This window comes from Panicum hallii, chromosome 3 (genome assembly GCF_002211085.1).
Source record: "Panicum hallii strain FIL2 chromosome 3, PHallii_v3.1, whole genome shotgun sequence".
Taxonomy (NCBI): Eukaryota; Viridiplantae; Streptophyta; class Magnoliopsida; order Poales; family Poaceae; genus Panicum; species Panicum hallii.
The window spans coordinates 2,992,758-3,010,954 of NC_038044.1; the positions used below are offsets into that span (position 1 = coordinate 2,992,758).

General features: G+C 42.6%; 2 protein-coding genes and 1 long non-coding RNA gene across 5 annotated transcripts; 2 read left to right on the plus strand and 1 right to left on the minus strand.

The window, feature by feature from the left end:
- The first annotated feature begins 2,978 nt into the window (after positions 1-2,978).
- LOC112885761 lies at positions 2,979-5,848 on the plus strand. Of its 3 annotated transcripts, XR_003227246.1 has the most exons (4): positions 2,980-3,345; positions 3,414-3,706; positions 3,815-4,511; positions 5,548-5,848. It is a non-coding gene; the product is annotated as an uncharacterized LOC112885761 (long non-coding RNA). The 3 variants fall into 3 exon arrangements; XR_003227247.1 differs by having other exon boundaries at positions 2,979-3,706; positions 5,537-5,848; XR_003227245.1 differs by having other exon boundaries at positions 2,982-3,706.
- A 2,612-nt stretch (positions 5,849-8,460) lies between these two features.
- LOC112885754 (transmembrane 9 superfamily member 1-like) lies at positions 8,461-13,852 on the minus strand. Its single transcript, XM_025951393.1, has 12 exons — positions 13,620-13,852; positions 11,643-11,835; positions 11,406-11,510; positions 11,249-11,266; positions 11,071-11,159; positions 10,825-10,977; positions 10,567-10,701; positions 10,272-10,438; positions 10,032-10,126; positions 9,489-9,862; positions 8,981-9,254; positions 8,461-8,884 (listed from the first exon to the last, which is right to left on the minus strand). The coding sequence occupies exons 1-12, from the start codon at positions 13,737-13,739 to the stop codon at positions 8,817-8,819; spliced, it is 1,791 nt and encodes a 596-aa protein (XP_025807178.1). The 5' UTR covers positions 13,740-13,852; the 3' UTR covers positions 8,461-8,816.
- Positions 13,853-15,671: 1,819 nt separating this feature from the next.
- LOC112885755 (nifU-like protein 1, chloroplastic) lies at positions 15,672-17,876 on the plus strand. Its single transcript, XM_025951394.1, has 4 exons — positions 15,672-15,804; positions 15,891-15,969; positions 16,306-16,616; positions 17,496-17,876. The coding sequence occupies exons 1-4, from the start codon at positions 15,721-15,723 to the stop codon at positions 17,685-17,687; spliced, it is 666 nt and encodes a 221-aa protein (XP_025807179.1). The 5' UTR covers positions 15,672-15,720; the 3' UTR covers positions 17,688-17,876.
- The last annotated feature ends 321 nt before the right edge of the window (positions 17,877-18,197 follow it).

Consider the following 18,197-nt stretch of genomic DNA (forward strand, 5'->3'; position numbering starts at 1 on the left):
GGTAGGTAGCCGGAAGGACAAGAGTACTACCCATGCATGCATGGCGTCGTGCAGTGCTGGCATGGATGTGCCTTGGTGCATAGTCCTGTTTGGATCCTTTAGATAAGATGAATGAAATGAATTTTTTCATCCGTTCTGCATGGCACTTGAAGGCTAAAATAAGGGCCGAGAACATCACCTAACGCGCGCGAAAGCTTACCAAGACCTAACAGTACAGACAGCAGGGAATAATGCACGGTTGTGCACTCCTCGTGCATGCGTACGTGGGCCCATGATCGAGACACCATTTTGGTTGGGCACATGTTCTAGAAGGCCTACCTACCCCCAACCTAGCTACCTCCCTCGTGCTTAATTGTATATAGTAGTAGTAATATGTTGGGCGTGGATCCATCGTCATCTATCATCAGCTTGGCAAATCTAGCCAGAGATCATTTCAGCACATACCTTATCCAGTACTGCCGAGCAGGAGTTACGTTTATTTTCCTTAATAATAAACCGTCAACATGTGACCCCAACGTAAATACAGCAGCTATATTTGCATGTTCTTGTCAGTTGAGAAGCTAGATCATATTTCTGGTAGCAGAGAATAGTAGCGCGCGGCGCCTGTGACAACTAACGAAGTCGTAATATGCGTCCTTTTTTTCTCGTTTTATTAGCGGCAGTTGTGACAATAATGCAGTCGTCGTGTATGTGTTACATGCATGCTCATCTAGTACCCAGTATTGGCTGATGTGTGCCCTGCTGCAACCATGGTGGCCTGGTCGATCCTTGGATTCATCAGTAATGGGGCGTGCCGTTCTGGCAAGCTCTCGACTTGATTCATTAGCTCCTGCTCGTTCTTTCAATTGATTAATAGACCCACCGTGGAAAGCATTATTTTTGCCATCACCCGTTCATAATATGTGGTTAACTGTACAGATCTCATCAACGTTACGCCTTGCGGCGATAGCGGTTTTTTGTCAGCTGTCGGTGTTTAGCCGCCAAGCCTACCGAGAGATACCTCAAGTTAGTAGATTTATAGAGAGCAAGCAAACCTAGCCAGTAGGAGTTTCGTTTTACCGTTCCTCTCCTTTCTTCGGAAGATATGCCACAGTCTGCAATACCAGCAAAAACATCTCGGAACAAGGTTCGAGCGCCATGCCCGTTCAGGATCGGAGAAGCATTCGGAAGGGGCGAGGCCTTACCGTGCTAACTCCAATAATTTCCTTCTTTACTACATAAAAAGCGTCAGCTACTTATGTTGTCGAGATCATGAACTTGAAAGTGCAAGCAACACAAGGTTTAGACAGGTTTGGGTCGCGATGTGCGTAACACCCTACGTCATGTATGGTGGTTTGTATTGATTTGGATTGGTTATTCTTTGGAGGGGTCTCTGCTCGCCCTTATATACTCTAGGGAGACAGAGTTACATAGAATCCTATACCGATACTAACTTAAGAATCCTATCCGAGTACTACTCAGGTAGTCTTCTTCTATTCCGACTAGTCCTACTCGCATGCGACTACATTACAACATATATAAGGTATGGGATATGCTCCATCCCTTATCTAGAATATTATATGCCATGTGCGCAGTTTCGTGATCCCAAATCTGACAGCAGGTGCTGCGCCACGTGGTGAGGCTGGCGGTGGTGAGACATGTGGTGCTTGAGTGCTCAGGTGACCATGGTGCCGGCGGGAGGGGTTAGCAGGTGCGAGAACTCTCTATAACCTTTGGCTGTATTGTGGATATCGGATATAGAAGGTTGGATTTTATCCTTAATCTAAAAGATATCATATCATTTAATCGTATTATTAGCGGATAATATTAAGCATCGGAATGGGTAATTATTTCAGGGGAAAATGCGAGAGAAGGTGAATCTAGAGATGATCGTCTGTTTGTACAGCGGTAGGTACAGCGGTGTTTGCATTGACGACGATGACGTACGTTTCCAGTCGCTATCTACTACTCCGATCGATCACGGGACGCCGCCACGCCGGCTAAATCCAAGAAAATTGAAGATCGTCGCGGTAGGTACATGCCGGTGACGTTTATGTGCACCAGCTGCATGCATGTTGGTTCCTGCGACACGACTGTACTCCTACTTTTCATGCAGGATATCGTGAGATCGATGATTTTTCAAATGATTACACCCGGCCCGGCCTTGATCACGTAACCCGGAAGATCGAGTAGAAAAATTGACTGATTATATTACCTCCTGTCTTTTCATTCATCCATTGGGACGAAGGCTTTGGGTTCAATTTGTCAAACCCAAGGTTTCCAAGAATTGATGCTTGCCCGTGGCATGCAGCAGGAAGCATTCGACGGCACGACCACGCCAAGTGCGCAGGGAGCCCAGGAAAATAAGGCCGGGCTCTGCGCAAATTCAGTCTTTGCAGTAGATCGACTGCATCGAACTCCGGCATGACTGGTAAAGTTTCAACGCTCAACGTACCCCAACTTCAGTTTGTCTCTTGCTAACTAGCTGTGTGTTCATCACCATCCGTTTCCGCTCTCTTTCGAAGTTTTTCAAAATACGACGGCGATGACGATGTAGTGAATCTTATAGTTTACAAATGGATTACTGCACATAACTAAAGTTGATGCCTCAAGTATGATATCAACGTACATACGGTTATAGATTGTCGTCGCATATCTTTTAGTGCCACGTTTAGTTTCAAAGAGAACCTACCTACTAGGTTTCAAAGAGAAGCTAGGTTTGAAATCTATGTACCTGTTTGGGACCAAATCCCTGCATGCAAAATATTTGCTGAGAAATTGTGAGGAATTCACGGAGAAAAAGGTCATACAAGTCATCCATGATCTGTCCTTGGCTTGTCTTATTTTTTTCCTTTTATATATATCTATATTGTATATATATTCTGCATGTACGCGCAGCGTACGTACGTGCAGAATGCGCACAGGCGCAACCGGGGCGGGCTTCCATCCGGGGTTCGCTTCCATGTGGGGCCCACCAAACGCCATCCCCACCCGCGCGACGGCGACGACCCACCCCCGTCCTCCACCCGTGCAGTTTTCGAAATCCCGCACCCCACCCCCCGACGCCCCGTCGCGCCGCCGCCGGATCCCATCGTCCCCCACCCAGGCACCCCTCCCGCCGCCGGTTCCTGTCGCGCCACTCGCCATCCGACGCCGTCGGGGGCAGGTTGTGGTGCGGCCGCCGCGGGGGTCCTGGTTGTCGCGTGACCGCCCGCGCCCGCCGGGGTGAGGTGGTCGCCGCCGCCGGGAAGGCTTCCGACCTCGACGCGCACCATTGACCGCCCCCCCCCCTCCCCCTCCTGTCCCGGTGGTGCTTCTAGCCGACCGCCGTCAGGGACTGGCTGCCAGCCTGCCACGCACCTCCTGGTACGAGTCCGCCCTCGTCGTTCCGAGCTGCGCAAGTCGCGCACTGATCCCGGCACCGTCGCCCCCAGATCAGTACCTGCCGCCGCCGTTGCCGTCGACCGCCGGCCGGATTCCAGCTGCGATCCGCGCGGGAACTCATCCATCGGCAACAAGTTGATTCCATGGCGGATCCGATTTAGTTCCCCATGGTGCCGGGGGCAATACAAGGTCAAGCTCGCAGGATCTGAAGCGGTCGCCGCCCTCTCCCTCCGAGATTTCTCATTCGACGCGCTTGTCACGTTTGGCGGTGGAGCCCTGATCTCTTTTGACTGTGGAGATCGAATTTCTATGCTGGTTAATTGCAGCCTTGCAGGCAACAAAGGTGAACATACGCACTGATGAAATACCCCCTCATGCTTTGTTGGATGCAGTCAGTACTTGATTTAGGACCGGTACATTTCTCTGCTCTTTATCTCTCTCACTTGTGCAGCATGAGAACACCAGGATCGATGGTCATGTGGCCGATCACAGCCGAGACAACACCGCCGTCGTCGTGGCGTTGATATCCATTAGCTGGGTGCAGGAGAGGTTGCCGAGGAGCAGCTTCTGATGTGCCTCCTTCTGTCCAGGCAGGTATATGTATTCTTTATTTTTGCGGTTTTTCTAAGAACTTAGAGAATTATGCACCAGTTTAATAGGTATGTGCAAATTAATGTTACCTGGATTGCTTTTATCCGTGAAAATGAATACACATTGATGTTAGGATTGATCTCGTCCGACTCGGTCGTTGGACCGAGTTGGAGTCCTTGATCGCGCCCTGATCGGGGGCGCCCAACCGAGATGTGGTTGGTGGGCTCTCGTCGCGCAGCGCTATATAGAAGAGGTGGGGGCCGCAGGGGCACAAATGCCAAAGTTCGCCGTGTCCCCTGACCCACCGACAAACCCTAATCCAATCTAGGGAGTGCTGTGAGCGATAGGAAGTGCCGCCGCATTCTGCACCGCGCCTCCATCGTCGACCCCTTCACTGACACCACATCTGCGCCCCGACGCCGGCGTCCTCGACCACCGACGTCGTCCACGCCGCCACTACTGCATCCTCAACGTCGGCGTCCTCGACCACCGACGTTGCTCCCGCCACTGCGACACCGTCACCGTCGCCATGGCAAGCTCCTCCACCAAGCCCGAAGGTCTACCTCTCTCTATCTCTTTCTCTCCCGTACACGTGTACCCTAGATGTAATCCATGTTTTATTCGTAAGATTAATGGAAAACCTGACGGATCTATTCCTAGAGATCCCGTAAATCCTATCAATTGAGACATATGACTTGAATTGTGTTCAGAGGTGTAAAATTTGACGTGTAATTCCAGAAAAATCATCTCTGTTCAGATTGGTTGATGATAGAATACTTGCATTCAAATTCTTGGGATACATATAGTGATGCCCAGTGCAAATTATTGTTTAATTTTTTATCGGAACATAAGCTGCTGCTTGAGATTGGAGAGTATGTGATTCTGGTGTCTTGCGGCAACATTGGTTGCTCATAATGTTTATTTATTTATCGATTCATTGATTGAGCAAGGGGAGTTAATTTTAATTAATTATGGGAAGAATGGTGTGATTTAGTCATTAAATTGTTGGTGGAGGGAGATAACTACATATCTAACTTGGTATGTAGCCTGTATCTCTGCCATTTTTCCATGAACCAATTTCTATTTAAAAAACTCCACTTGCAGAAACTGACTATAAGAATTAACCTTATCCTTCCAATCATATATTTAGGAATGTTGAACCTTGTCAGTACCTTAAATATTGATCCTGGTTGACATTTATGGATGAAAGGAACACAGAATTAGCAAATATATAATTTTTGGCTGGTTGATGTCTTTATCTGCTCGGGAAAAAAATGCCCACACCCCATGACGTGTGTTTCTGAAACGAATTCATATCTGCAGCTTTCAGTTATATAGAGATATAACATTTATCTTGCTGAGGTTGTTCTGTTCAGTTCGTAAATTTATGTCAATTATCTTCATATTTTAAACTAGGCTATTCAATTCATAGGCCGCAAAAGAATATTAAAATTGCAAGTGTGTGCTGATGCAAGTTGCAATCTGCTTGCATTCACAATTGCAACTTTATACTTAACAAATCTGGAATTGACCCAACGGTGATAACTCATTCAATACTTTAGTCGCTAACTCTGTTAAATAGCAATTGGTCAGAGTGATGGAGCTGCACCTCCCGCTCACGGAGAGGACGACATAGGGTGTCACAGGTCTCTCCTTCACCAGGTGCAAGTAGCTGGAAGGTTCCCCTCGACGTTGTATTTTGTGGTTGGGTGTCGAGGATCTAATATTTTTATGTGAGCAATCCGTCATGTTTTATTGTTATGCAGCATTGTTTTTTCTTTTTGCAAGCAATAGATGGCTGTATATTGACCAAATTTATAGCGACAGAAGTGCTATTGTTGAAGATATGTTTACTTTTTTCTATCATGATTATTAGTGAATGCTGCTTAACACACTTGCAACTGCCTCTCTAATACACTTGCAACTGCATGCTGATCTCACTTGCAATTGCGTGCTCATCATAGTTGCAATTGGCTTCTTATTGCATTTTTGCAAAATTGCTCGCTTCACTAAGTTGCAACTATGTGCTATTCCTGTTGCAACTGACGGCTAAACAAATGTTGCAATCAGCCTATTTCATGACAATTTTATGTAATATCTCAATGTTGTAACCTCGATTACATTACTTGACTAACCCCTGTTGTCAATATAAGAAAATAACAATAGCAATATTAACACATTTTGCAACTGGTGGGTGCATATACAAGTAGCAATTTGCTTGCATTCACAATTGCAACTGCTGGATTAACCAAGCTGCAATCGATGCGGCGGTGACAACTCATATAATACCTCAGTTGCTAACTCGGTGAAACAGCAACCGCTCACCCTTGAAAAAGCAACCACTTCCTTTTCATATTTGCAACTGATGGCTACACACTACCCCCGACTACTTGCTCATAAGATGATTTTGTGAACAAAATTCACTCAAGTTCTAAGTGTCAAAACACATATGAGTAAATAACACGTGATTCCAAGTGAGTTTATCTACATGCACATGAACAAGTAATCGAGATGTAACTGCACGAACAAATAGTTGCAATTGTACTGCAGTAGGAGTTGCAGCTGTTGGCGATTTTTTGGGGATGTGCCTGACTATTTTCTCGGTATGTTTGATTAGGTTTTGCGCATGGTGAGCGTCAAAAGTACATGTCTGCTCACCCTAGTTGCAATCCATGTATAAAATCTAATGCCACCCGAAGAACTAGCTGAAGGATCGATTCACAACTAAGTTGCATTCACACTAACTGTAACTGAGTTGGTCCTATTCTCTAGTTGACACAATCTACTCAATCTAGTTGCAACTAGATTTTCTCGTCATGCATTGGTTCCTAATCCGCTACTCATTGCAGTAGCAACTAACATCAAAACCTAACTACAAATAGAAACCGGTTGCAACTGGCGTACTGAACAAGTTGTAACCGACGCAGTCACCTGGTTGCAACTATAATCCATGTCATAGAAAAGCCTATGCATTGAACATAATTTTTAAAACTTTATCAGAATATAATCATGTTGGGTCACATTTCGTTATGCATTTTTTTACAACATATTTCAAATGGAATTGAAATCGGATCCGCGGTTCAAGAAATATTGCATTTCAAAAATTGCAATCGACAAAAGATTCTCTATATGGAGAATATGTGAGTGGGATGAGGTTGAAAGCCACGTGGCATGTGCAGGTTGGCAAGCTAGAATTTTTTTCATTGGGTCTGATTCGGGATGGTATAGCGCATGTTGCAATTGAAGCACTTAGGCCCTGTTCGTTTCCTACCTCTAAACTTTAAACCCATCACATTAAAGAGAATCTTGCTATTTAGAAGTATTAAATAAAATATGTTTATAAAACTTTTTGCACAGCTGGGTACTAATTCGCGAGACAAATTTAATGAGCCTAATTAATCCATAATCTGTCACAGTGATGCTACAGTAATCATCCACTAATCATGGACTAATATACCTCATTAGATTCGTCTCGCGAATTAGCACTGGGGTTCTGCAATTAGTTTTGTAATTAGACTTTATTTAATACTTCTAAATGACAAGATTCTCTTTGATGTGACCCCTCTAAAATTTAGACCCCAGGAAACGAACGCACCCTTAACTAGTTGCAACTAGTTTGTAGGATTTATTGCAACAGAGGTACCAACAAATTGCAACTAGAATGCTGGTTGAAACTTTATAAAACTTTGTTCAAAGTATAGCCTTCGTGGATCTCATTTCGTTCAGCATATTTGTATCAACAATAAGCATCAAACGGTTCGTAAATCGGACTTGTGGTTTGGGAGATTTCGCATTTTGAAGATTGAATCACGAAAAGATCCCGATTAGAATCAACGTTTTCACATTAGGTGCACAGATTATTATTAGCGCGTCAAGATCGACAAGATATGTGCACCTGTAAGGAAAAAGCGTCTGCGTGCGTCACAGCGTTGTTAAACTGGTCGAGGAATAAGATTTTTTTTAATCTGTAATAAGATGCTTCTGTTTCTGTTGATGTGTCACTTCTATACTACGGGGATACGTCAGCGTAATGTCATGCATAAATTGACAGTCAGACCTTTATTTACCGATGACACGCCGACGCATTATACATGCTTTTATTTACCGATGTTTCATTTCTTTTTCACAGGCATCTCTGCGTTCACATAAGTTAAGAGTCAGGCTCATATGTGAACAGGTCGAGACAATGGCTTCACAGGATTCTTCAAATTCTTCAAATCACTCCACAAAAGGAAAGGTGGCGATAAAGCAAACTTTTCGAGAACTACAAACCGAGCATACAATTCAGTCACTCAAAACTAGACTAACTTGGATGCACCATAATAGGCCTAGGACCTCCCCCTGGATTGCCGCCAGACAATACTGAAACAAACAAACAGCATAATGCCAGATGGGTACCATACACCATACCACTTAGTAGGGTATGATGATGGTTGCAAAGGCATTTTCCAAAACCTAATGAGTGGAACAAAGTTCAGACTGCTCAGGTGGTAAGCACTCCTCAACTTGAACTTTGAACGGGATGATATGATGCATATAGCATAGGAGGGAAATTTCCCGACAATTGTGCTCGCGCCGCATGAACATTCACTGATTACATCCTACCAAACAAAAATACAAAAAGAAAAAGAAGAATAAAAACCGGTGCTTTAGGCTAATCCTCAACTACATAGGTGTACATTATGACGACGATTCCACAGGAATAAGCAGGCAAGCAAAAAATGCGTATAATAGTGAACAAAGGGACCATGTCCTCTGTAGTTTCAAAAACCTATTCAGGATCTACCATTAATCCATTTTGAGGCCTTGCTTCCGCACTGACAATACATATCATCTCTCTGCTGCTAATGGGTAGCAGGAATTTAATCACATTTGATATTTCTGTAGATTCTCCTTACAAACAGGGTTGACCCTACATACCCAATAGCACCTGAATCACAAAAGAAAAAAAGCAAGAAATGTCAAAAAACCGAAAATAGTCCCACATATTGCAAAGGAACAATCTTCAGTTAAAAAGAGAACTTACCACAAAGAATGCCTAGACCAAGGCAGAACATCAATGTGTAGCCAAAGTAGAAACTTGTCTGGAAGAAGCCTGACATCTTTGTCTTCACATGGTAGTAGTAGATGGAGTATAGGTACACGTACAAAGCGGTTGATGCTGCAGAGAAAAACGAAGTCCACTGCCAATGATAGTTCTCGGCATTCAGCAAGAAATAGGTACCCACGATAGTGACGCAGATGGTGACTATTAGAAGGATGACGAAGACCAGCAACATGAAACCATAGACATAATACACCTGCCAAGAACCCCCAAAATTGCATCAGTTTCACACTCGGCCAATAAAATTTGCAAATATGGATTCAGACAAGCTCATACACAAAATGCAGTATGAAGCAAGGACAACATTTATAATCAGCAGCGAACATTAAAAAAAATACCAATCATGCACACCCTTACAGTATTAAGATCATAATGGTAAAAGGAGAATATCAATGAGTACAAAAATATTAATCAGCATTTCATTGTTTACCTTGTAGTTCCAGAATGACGTGAACACAAAGTACATCTCAATGAAGATGCTGCCAAAGGGAAGCAGCCCACCCATCAACGAGATGACAGAAGGTGTAAGGTACCACTTCTTCTCAGGAATAGGCCGCGGAATAGTCTTTACACGGCAGGGGTTGTTAGGAGCACCACTCCAGTTCCTACCAACAACGGTCCCCAAAAGCACCAAGGGAAAGGAAATGAAAGCCCAAAGTACAAACATGACAACCATCGTGCCGAATGGTATTGCTGCTAATGAGCGGTAGAAGATAGCAATTGTGTTCAGTGCGAAGCCAATTGAAAAACACAGGAACGGAAAGAGGGATGCTGTAAGGACCATAGCTTTAATCCAGTTTTTGCCTGTCACGGATTCAAGAAGTGCATTTGATAAGCCATAGATTGAGGTGAGTAAAGTCTTTTCAAAAGAGAGAAGAACGACATGAAGGAATATGATGTGAACAGATACTGCAAAGAAAGTTGAAATGTGCAAATAAACAGTATAATGAATAGAAAATTGGCATAACCATACCACCATTCCTTGAGTAAAGACCCCCACTAACATATCCAGAAATGAATGATGTAAGAGCATAGCACACAATGAACGTTGTGATGATAGCACCTCGCCTGACAAACACCATACAATTGAAGTTAGAGACTAGAGAGACATATGTTCTTCTCCCAATGGAGATGGATTTTTGGCTACTCTCAGATATTTCAAGCTATATGTTCTGAATGCAAGAAGGGTAAGGGAGGTGTATGTTGAGCATACCCAATGTATAACATGCCAACGATGGCCAACACAATCACAAGTAGGATAAGAGCTGTCAGCTGGGTGCCAATACCAACAAGTGCAGAAAGAAACATCAAACTTCGGGGAGGCCGAAATACATCACCATGGACAAGCTTCCATCCTGATTCCTCGTTAACATCTCTCTCCTACCAAGGTAATGTCATGACTTGAGCAATAATTTGAGTTGGGAAGTGGGCAAAAGCTAGTGAAAGAAATTTCTCTAGCTGCCAACTATACAGTTAAACAGCATGTGCACCAGAATTCAGAAGCTCACCAGGGACTCCAGATCATCATCTTCACGAGCATATTTGGCATAATCGTTTCTCAAAGTGCGCATCAATATCATCGAAACCAAACCAGTTAGGAAAATAACCATCATAAAAGAGTTGAAAATGGAGAACCAGTGAATCTGAAAGAGTAATATGAACAGAACTTAGAACCTTAAAGTTAGTTAAAAGGGAGGATAAAGCTCCCTATTGTGGAACTGATGATTGAATAGAAAATTGCTGGCTGTGTACAGATAAAGTATTACCTGGTGTTCAAAGAAAGGATAGTCCAGGTACACTTCAAAACGACGTGCAAATGACACATCTGTTGCTACCCACTTCACTGAATATGTCATATCCAATTTCTTACCAGCTTCAAGAAGCTTAGGAGACTCTTGGGTGAGATTTACATGAATTATCTAACACAAAAATCAGATCAGATAAAATTATTTAGTTGTGTTCAAATTATGACATTAATGTGTTAATGTTCTGGATCAAAGATGATAGCATACCCTGTTTTCATTGTACTTAACAAGGATGTTCTTGTGTGTGTATAGATAATGCTTGTTTTCACTGTTCTTGTCAGTCTCCCCAACGAAACCTGTTCAAAACAGATGACAACTATCATGTCAGACAAAAGAAGTAGACACAAAAACTGCACAAATAAAATACTAGTTGATAAGTACCTACCCCAAAGAGGCAGATCGTCTTAGGAGAGTGTGGCAGCAAGCAACAAAAAATAATTGATACCGACAAAGATGAAAAACATCAGTGTCAGAAATAAGAAGCAAATCCCAAATCATCATAACAGTATAGAACATAATTGATCTAAAGTAGATCCACATACCTATGAAAAATTCAAACCAATATGAGTTCTCAATGGCATCAGCAAACTGCTGAACCTTTTTAGAATCTAGCTCAAGTGTACAAATGGAGACCTTCTCCTCATTTCCTAGACCAAAAGTAGCATTTATACAATCAGTCACACAGAAAGGGTATACCTAGAGGAAAAGGACATAATAGATGGACTTTGTACTAAATAGTAAACAAAGACAAGGATGAAATGAGAACAATAACAGCATACTTAAGAACTTTATCTCAAGGTGGCTATCAATCAGCTCATTTCCTCCCAGAACCTCTCCAAGACCACCCCATTTATGTATGGGGTTCTCAGATGGTTGACAAAATGGAAGGCTGTAATAGTTGTAAGTTTCTTGAGGATTATTGTAAGGACCAACTTTATTCACCCAGAGCTTAACTGGCTCTTCCGCTTTGTACTGCATCAAAGAAGCATAAAAAAGAAAAAGATGAGAACTTTTGAGTTTCGAACATATTTGTACAGCATGCAGGAAGCATAATTTATTCTGCAAGGAAAACAACGTTCAAGCTTATCTACAGCACAGCAGCCACATGAAGCAAATCCGTCAGATGCTATGGGTGATTTCCGCTTTGGGTTTCTGTAGTGACTTATTTCTCAGGGATCGACGGATATAATTCTATCCAGATTTATTCAGAGAAGCCATGGGATTCTAAGTAACTGTTCCTAATAATAGCTGTCATTGAGACTTGCTAGGTTTCAGAAAGAAGTTCTTCACATATCCTAAGCACTCAACAATGACAGCCGTAACTGCAACATCTGAAGTACTAATGAAGATTATCTTTAGTATTTGCAAAGTTTGGTCTTTTGAGCTGTTTAAAATGTCCAAATATTAGAATGAATGCAACTAGATAGTATTTTTTTTCAAACAAAAAAGATTCAAGAGCAAGCATAAAATTGTCCAAACTTCATATTGCATCAAAGCTAGTTGGTTCTAGCATTCATTCAAAAACCAAAATAAAAGGCTAGATGGTACCAACAGCATTGTGAATTTATGATGTGCTACATATGCAGTGATGCATAAAATACTACCCAGAAGTACCCACTTTACGGGATAAATAAGTAAATAAAAAATAAAATTGCAAATCATTTTTCAATGGCACTGTTGGAAAAGGACCGTGCTGCTGACAGTATTAAGCTATCAGCGACAATGCCATAGTATGAGCTGTTACACCGGTGCGGCATTATCGTGTTTCAGAGACTTAGTAATTTGCTGATGGCACGTAGATGATGTTTTTTCCACCTTCTACATAGCATGAACTAATGTTGGCAACATTTGCGCTGAAACATAAAAAATGTGCTGGATGTTGCCACCAGTGTGATATATAGCATAAATTTTATAAACTGAGACCAAACATACGGTTGCCAGGATTTTTTCAGTTTACGATATGAGGCATAAGATACCTCAATATTAGCTTAATTTAAACAAAAATTAAACCTGAGTGAACCTAGTAGTCTGTGATGTTCTGGTAGAACATAGATAAAAGCTAGCTGAGTGAACAATAATAGTCTACAGTTCTGGCCAAACAAATCCATAGCTTCAGGACAGCACATAACGCGATATTGGTGAATTATCAATGACAGGGCACACAAGTCATAATGACACTGCTATATGTAATCAAAGCCAAGGAATTTTATGAGCTAAGTTGTACATTTCTCCTCCTAGCGTCCAAAACGTGCAGACATGAACGCAATACAGCTGTAGTAAACCCAAATGTAAAAAGGACTACTCCTTACTGAGTACAGACGCTAAGTTATACACGTTTCTCAGGATTGGAACTCGGACCAACAGTGGCCACAGCAACGATCTACTGAAAATCCAAACCCATGAGCCACTAAGCTATCCTGCCGAAGTCCTAGCACGCCCATTTGCCTGCACTCCCACATCGATCCTTACTTTCTCAAGCAAACCTCCTAAATCCTAAGTCGTAAATCCGTGCCAAACGGGCCGCATGCGTCGAACACTGACAACTCTCTCCTCGCATCCGCTCCCTCTGAAGAGTCTGAACAACCAAACCGCGCACTAAAACCACCCCGAGCGAGAACCGCCGCCGCCACCACCAACCCAGCAGCGCAGAGATCCGACCGGAGAGGCGGCCTAGATCCGGGGGAACTCGGGCGATCCAACCCAAGCGCGGGGCAGAGACTTGGATCCGGTGCAACAAGGAGAAGACGAGCGCGTACCTTGTGGTCGGACTCGGAGGCGGAGGCGGGGGCGAGCGGGGACGCTAGGGCGAGGGCGAGGGCGAGCAGGAGCGGGCGTCCGAGGCCGCGGGCGCGGGCGCCGCTGGAGGAGGGGAGCATGTCCGCCGGCGGCGAGATCTGAGGGGGAGGCGGAGGAGACAGGGAGAGTGTCGCGGTCGCGAGCCTTGGGGTTCGGGTTGGCCCGCGAGACGGCAAGACTCACCAGCCCAGCTGCTGCGGCCTACGGGTTGGCGTTTTTCTTTGTTTCCCTCGGCGGTTTGGACGGTCTCTGATCCTGCCATGGGATCCGTGGACCGTTGACTTTCAGATTCTGTCCAGTGGCAGGTAAGTTTCCAAGTTTCTTATTCGCATTAGTTGACACGGACATATCAGCAGTAGACCACCAATACATGTGCACAGGTGTTTTTGAATAACATCACACTTTTGAGTTCTGATGACTTTGTTTGTGCTAAACACTCGATGTCTCGTGTTTCGCTATAATGTAGCCTGTCACTTTGCTCGTGCAAAGTATCTTTTTTTCTTTGCTCAATAAAATACATGAACTTTTTTCTTTGCTCAACAAAATACATGAATATGTTTATAAGATCTTATGGATTATGAGATCGTGCGGATCATTTCATAGCAAAATTTCATGGAACTCAACAATTCCAAGCATGATAGTATGGTTCTGATCAAAAGGATTTTAGTTATGTTTGAAATTCTATTTAGATTACATGTGATTAATTTAATATTCATATTTTCATATTAGAAAGCTCAACAATTCATGTTTGTTCCTTTTAATCATTTTAGAAAATTTTCTACTATATAATATTCATATATTTTTAAATTTTTAATTCATGTATCTTTCTTTAATTTATCTATTTAACTATGTGTCAGACCCGGGGTTACGGAACTGTGTATATAATGTAGTTCAAGCAGGGCTAGAAAGACATTGACAATTGATGTTTCTTCTCTCTTGTTTTCTTAATATTTTTTGTTTCCCTCGTTAACTATATGGTAATTTTTATTTTTATTAATTATACACCAACTTTCTTTATTTGAACTTGTAATTTATCTTTTTATAATTCATATCAACCACATTTGTTTCTTATATAACTGAACAGATCTATATATTACTATAGTATAAAACTATTTATTCACATTGAAGCGAGTCATGCTTAATGTATACTAATTTATTGGAATGTAGACTCATTAGTTGATGTATGAAATTATTTATTTCTTTTATATATTAACTTAGTTAACATGTGTATATATTTAATCTAGATGCATTTGTTCTTCATATAAACTTATTTATCTACGTGTAACTAATTTCTTTGCAATACCAAATTATTTGATCGCTTTGTAGACTAAATTGTTTAGTGATGTTGACTCATTTTGTCATGCATTTTTAATTATTTATCCTATACAATTAAATTTAAATATACAACATGTTTAATATTTTATTTGTAGTACATTATTATTTGTGCGAAAAAATTATAAAATAATTTTTATTCGTGTTGTTAAAATATTTGTTCCCGATAGCTAAAATTAATTATTTAGTATTAAAGAAATTTTTTTAAAAAATATCATGAAAACATAAAGCAAGTACGATCTTATTTCGAAAGTCTTATTAAAAAATATAATGGTGCAACTTAAATTTAATATAAATACTCCGTTTAATAGTTATAATTTCTTAGTTTGAAATTTACATACATATAGGTGACGTACAGAACCTCTTTTCTCTTTTACACATAGGCTGGCGGCCTATCTAATCCATGCTGATTAATCTTTTCAGATGATGGCCAGTGGGATTGTCGCCTGTGGTGACGTATAGTCACGCCTCGTGGCGACACCCGTGAGACCCCGAGAAATTTGGCAGGAAGCCAGCGAAACGAACGCCCGAGCGAGCCGGGCCGCGCCCGAGAGAGAAAGCCGGCGAGCACACAAATGCGGCATGATGCAAATCACCCCGCCAGCCACCACCAAGGAACATCGGTGGCGGCCGGCGGGCGAGAGCGTCTCGACTCTCGACCCTCCACGCCGGCCGATTGGAATACTCGCCCTCAGGCGTGAGGGGCAGGTTCCAGTCGGGCCGCCGGAGATGCCGACGGCGGCGGCGGCTGCCGCGGGCGCGGCGCAGTTTGCACCGTCCACCTCCTCCTCGTCATCCACCTCCTCGTTCATGGTTGGTCAAGGCATCTTCTTCCTTGTATTTCCTCATACTTTCTTTTGGGAATGTGATGATGCTTACTGAGATCCTCCGTTCTGAAGGTGGGGATCGCGTCGTGGTCGCGTGGGAGCTCTCCGCCAAGATTGGTTGCCACCACGTCCATTGGCCGGCGTCGTCAAGGTGAGGGCCTCCCTCTCAATGGTGTTGTATTCGCCAATTGCAAAGTTTTCTTGCAGATGTTCCCTAAACATGCTCGCATAGCTGTAATAGGGACGATGAATTTTTACTTGATTTTGATGAATATAATTACATTTTTTCGGATGGCTCATAATGTGGTTTTGGAGACCCAAAACGATAAGATCCATAGTTACATGCTTCCGTTGCATCTATATCGAGCAAGCGACTTCACTGAAGCGCAGAATCTAATTGAGCCAGTTCCTCTGAATGATCTGAGCAATTCGGAACTCTGCCTATTAAGAGGTCAACCTTCACCAACTGTTGTTCTGTTTGTAGCAGTTGTTCGAGCTGTCGCCGACCTGCATAGAGTGGTTCAATTGCCATTAACCGTTGGAAATGTCGAGTCAGTTCTGGATAAAGTGCGCCCTTATCTAATAGCAGATGGAGGCGACGTCGCCTTGCATGAGATTGATGGGAATGTGGTGAGGTTAAAGCTTCAGGGAGCATGTGGATCGTGTCCAAGCTCAGTGACGACAATGAAGATGGGCATTCAGCGACGCTTGATGGAGAACATACCAGATATCAGTGCAGTTGAACGTGTTTCGGACAGGGAGATGGGGCTTAAGCTAAATAAAGCAAATGTGCAGAAGGTATTTGTCCACTTGTAGGCTTATTTTGTTTATTGCTCTGATTCCTGAATGATGTACACTGGTTAGATGATTTGCAGGAATAGACATAGTTAGGGCGACTGCAGTGATCGCTTAAACCTGCACGTGATTGCATTGGTATATGGAAGATAGGTCCAGAACTGCTTGGCACGGAATATTTTCTCAAAGGGATGTTTGTACTGAAATTTTATGCTCAGCCTATTTCTAAACAATATGAATATATGGACCCATCTTACAAATTTAGTCTATAATATGGTAAGTTTGCATCACTAGCAACCTCGCACATGTAAAAACTGAAATATAAATATGTTATGAAACCAGAGACTCGTATGAACAAATATATCTGATTGTTACCGGATCAACCATTAGTTTGTGCAAGGTAGTGCTAAGTAACAGTTTAGGACAATTGTTGCAGCATCGTTCAAGTATTGGCATTGTTTTGGATTTGCATTTCTTCTACACTGAAACAATGCTGTTTTTGTTGAATTTTTTATCTTATGAGAAAAATGTCTTTTACCATGGAGCAAAACTTTTCCTGCTCTAATAATACTCCTGGTCCAGCTTATATTAATATGAGATACGAAATACTGAAATTTGTCTGTTCTACTATGTAGGAAAGAGGAGTGTGCCTGAAACTCTGAATTGATGAAACATCCTGTCTTTATGATTAAGTGACATCTCTCTATTACCATCGTGCCAATAATTGTTTGCAACATTATAATTTATGCCACGTCTCCTTCTGGCACCACTGTAGACTATGTACACCATTAAATGATTTACCTTTTTCACCTTCTTACAGATATAAAAATGTTAAAGAGGGGTAGCTAAAAGTATTGGTGTCTCCATTAAACTAAATTTCAGGTACTAGCTGAAATCAGACCATACCTTGCTGGCACAGGAGGTGGCGAGCTCGAGCTCATCAATATCATTGGCCCCACTGTGAAAGTCCGGCTCACAGGCCGCGCTGCAGGTGTGAAGACTGTTAGAGTGGCGCTAAGTCAGAAGCTCCGAGAGAAAATCCCATCCGTCGCAGGCATCCGTGTAGTGTCGTAAACTTGTGAACATCTATATGCCAGCTCCTGAACGAGCACAGCTACAGCAGCTATCAAGGAATAGGATGTGAATGTGCTGACTGATCATGCATCGATGTCAGGCACTCAGGCAGTAGCCTCCTGAAGTGTTCCTCATATTGGCAGTCAGGCAGATGAATGCCACTTTTGATGCAACATGCTGTATGTACGGTACGGGTTTTCATATAGTGGAGATGCTAAAAAGACTTGATCTCTTCCTCTTGCAACGAAATTGAACTGCTGTATTTTGGTTGAATTCAACCAATTGTTGTCTCAACCCTTTTTCTCAAGCAGCAGAGCTCTTGTGTGCGAAAGGTTTCTCCCAGCAAACATCGCACTGATGTTGGGCAATGTTCACGAAATTGCATAGCTGGTTTATGTGTTGTTAGAGGCCAAATAAGAGTCTAGTTTGACATCGTGAACAGAAAAGTTATGTTGAGAACACTGATGCACAGAAACCAACTTCAGGTATTGGATCACAGATCATGCGTCG

Excerpts from the sequence above, each read along its gene's own strand:
- LOC112885754 (XM_025951393.1), bottom strand. The coding sequence starts at position 13,739 with ATGCTCCCCTCCTCCAGCGGCGCCCGCGCCCGCGGCCTCGGACGCCCG. Across the intron at positions 10,127-10,271 it reads GTTGGCATGTTATACATTGG|GCGAGGTGCTATCATCACAA; the intron begins GTATGCTCAACA and ends GGTGTTTGTCAG. Across the intron at positions 8,885-8,980 it reads TGGTCTAGGCATTCTTTGTG|GTGCTATTGGGTATGTAGGG; the intron begins GTAAGTTCTCTT and ends TTTGTGATTCAG.
- LOC112885755 (XM_025951394.1), top strand. The coding sequence starts at position 15,721 with ATGCCGACGGCGGCGGCGGCTGCCGCGGGCGCGGCGCAGTTTGCACCG. Across the intron at positions 15,805-15,890 it reads CATCCACCTCCTCGTTCATG|GTGGGGATCGCGTCGTGGTC; the intron begins GTTGGTCAAGGC and ends TCCGTTCTGAAG. Across the intron at positions 16,617-17,495 it reads ATAAAGCAAATGTGCAGAAG|GTACTAGCTGAAATCAGACC; the intron begins GTATTTGTCCAC and ends ACTAAATTTCAG.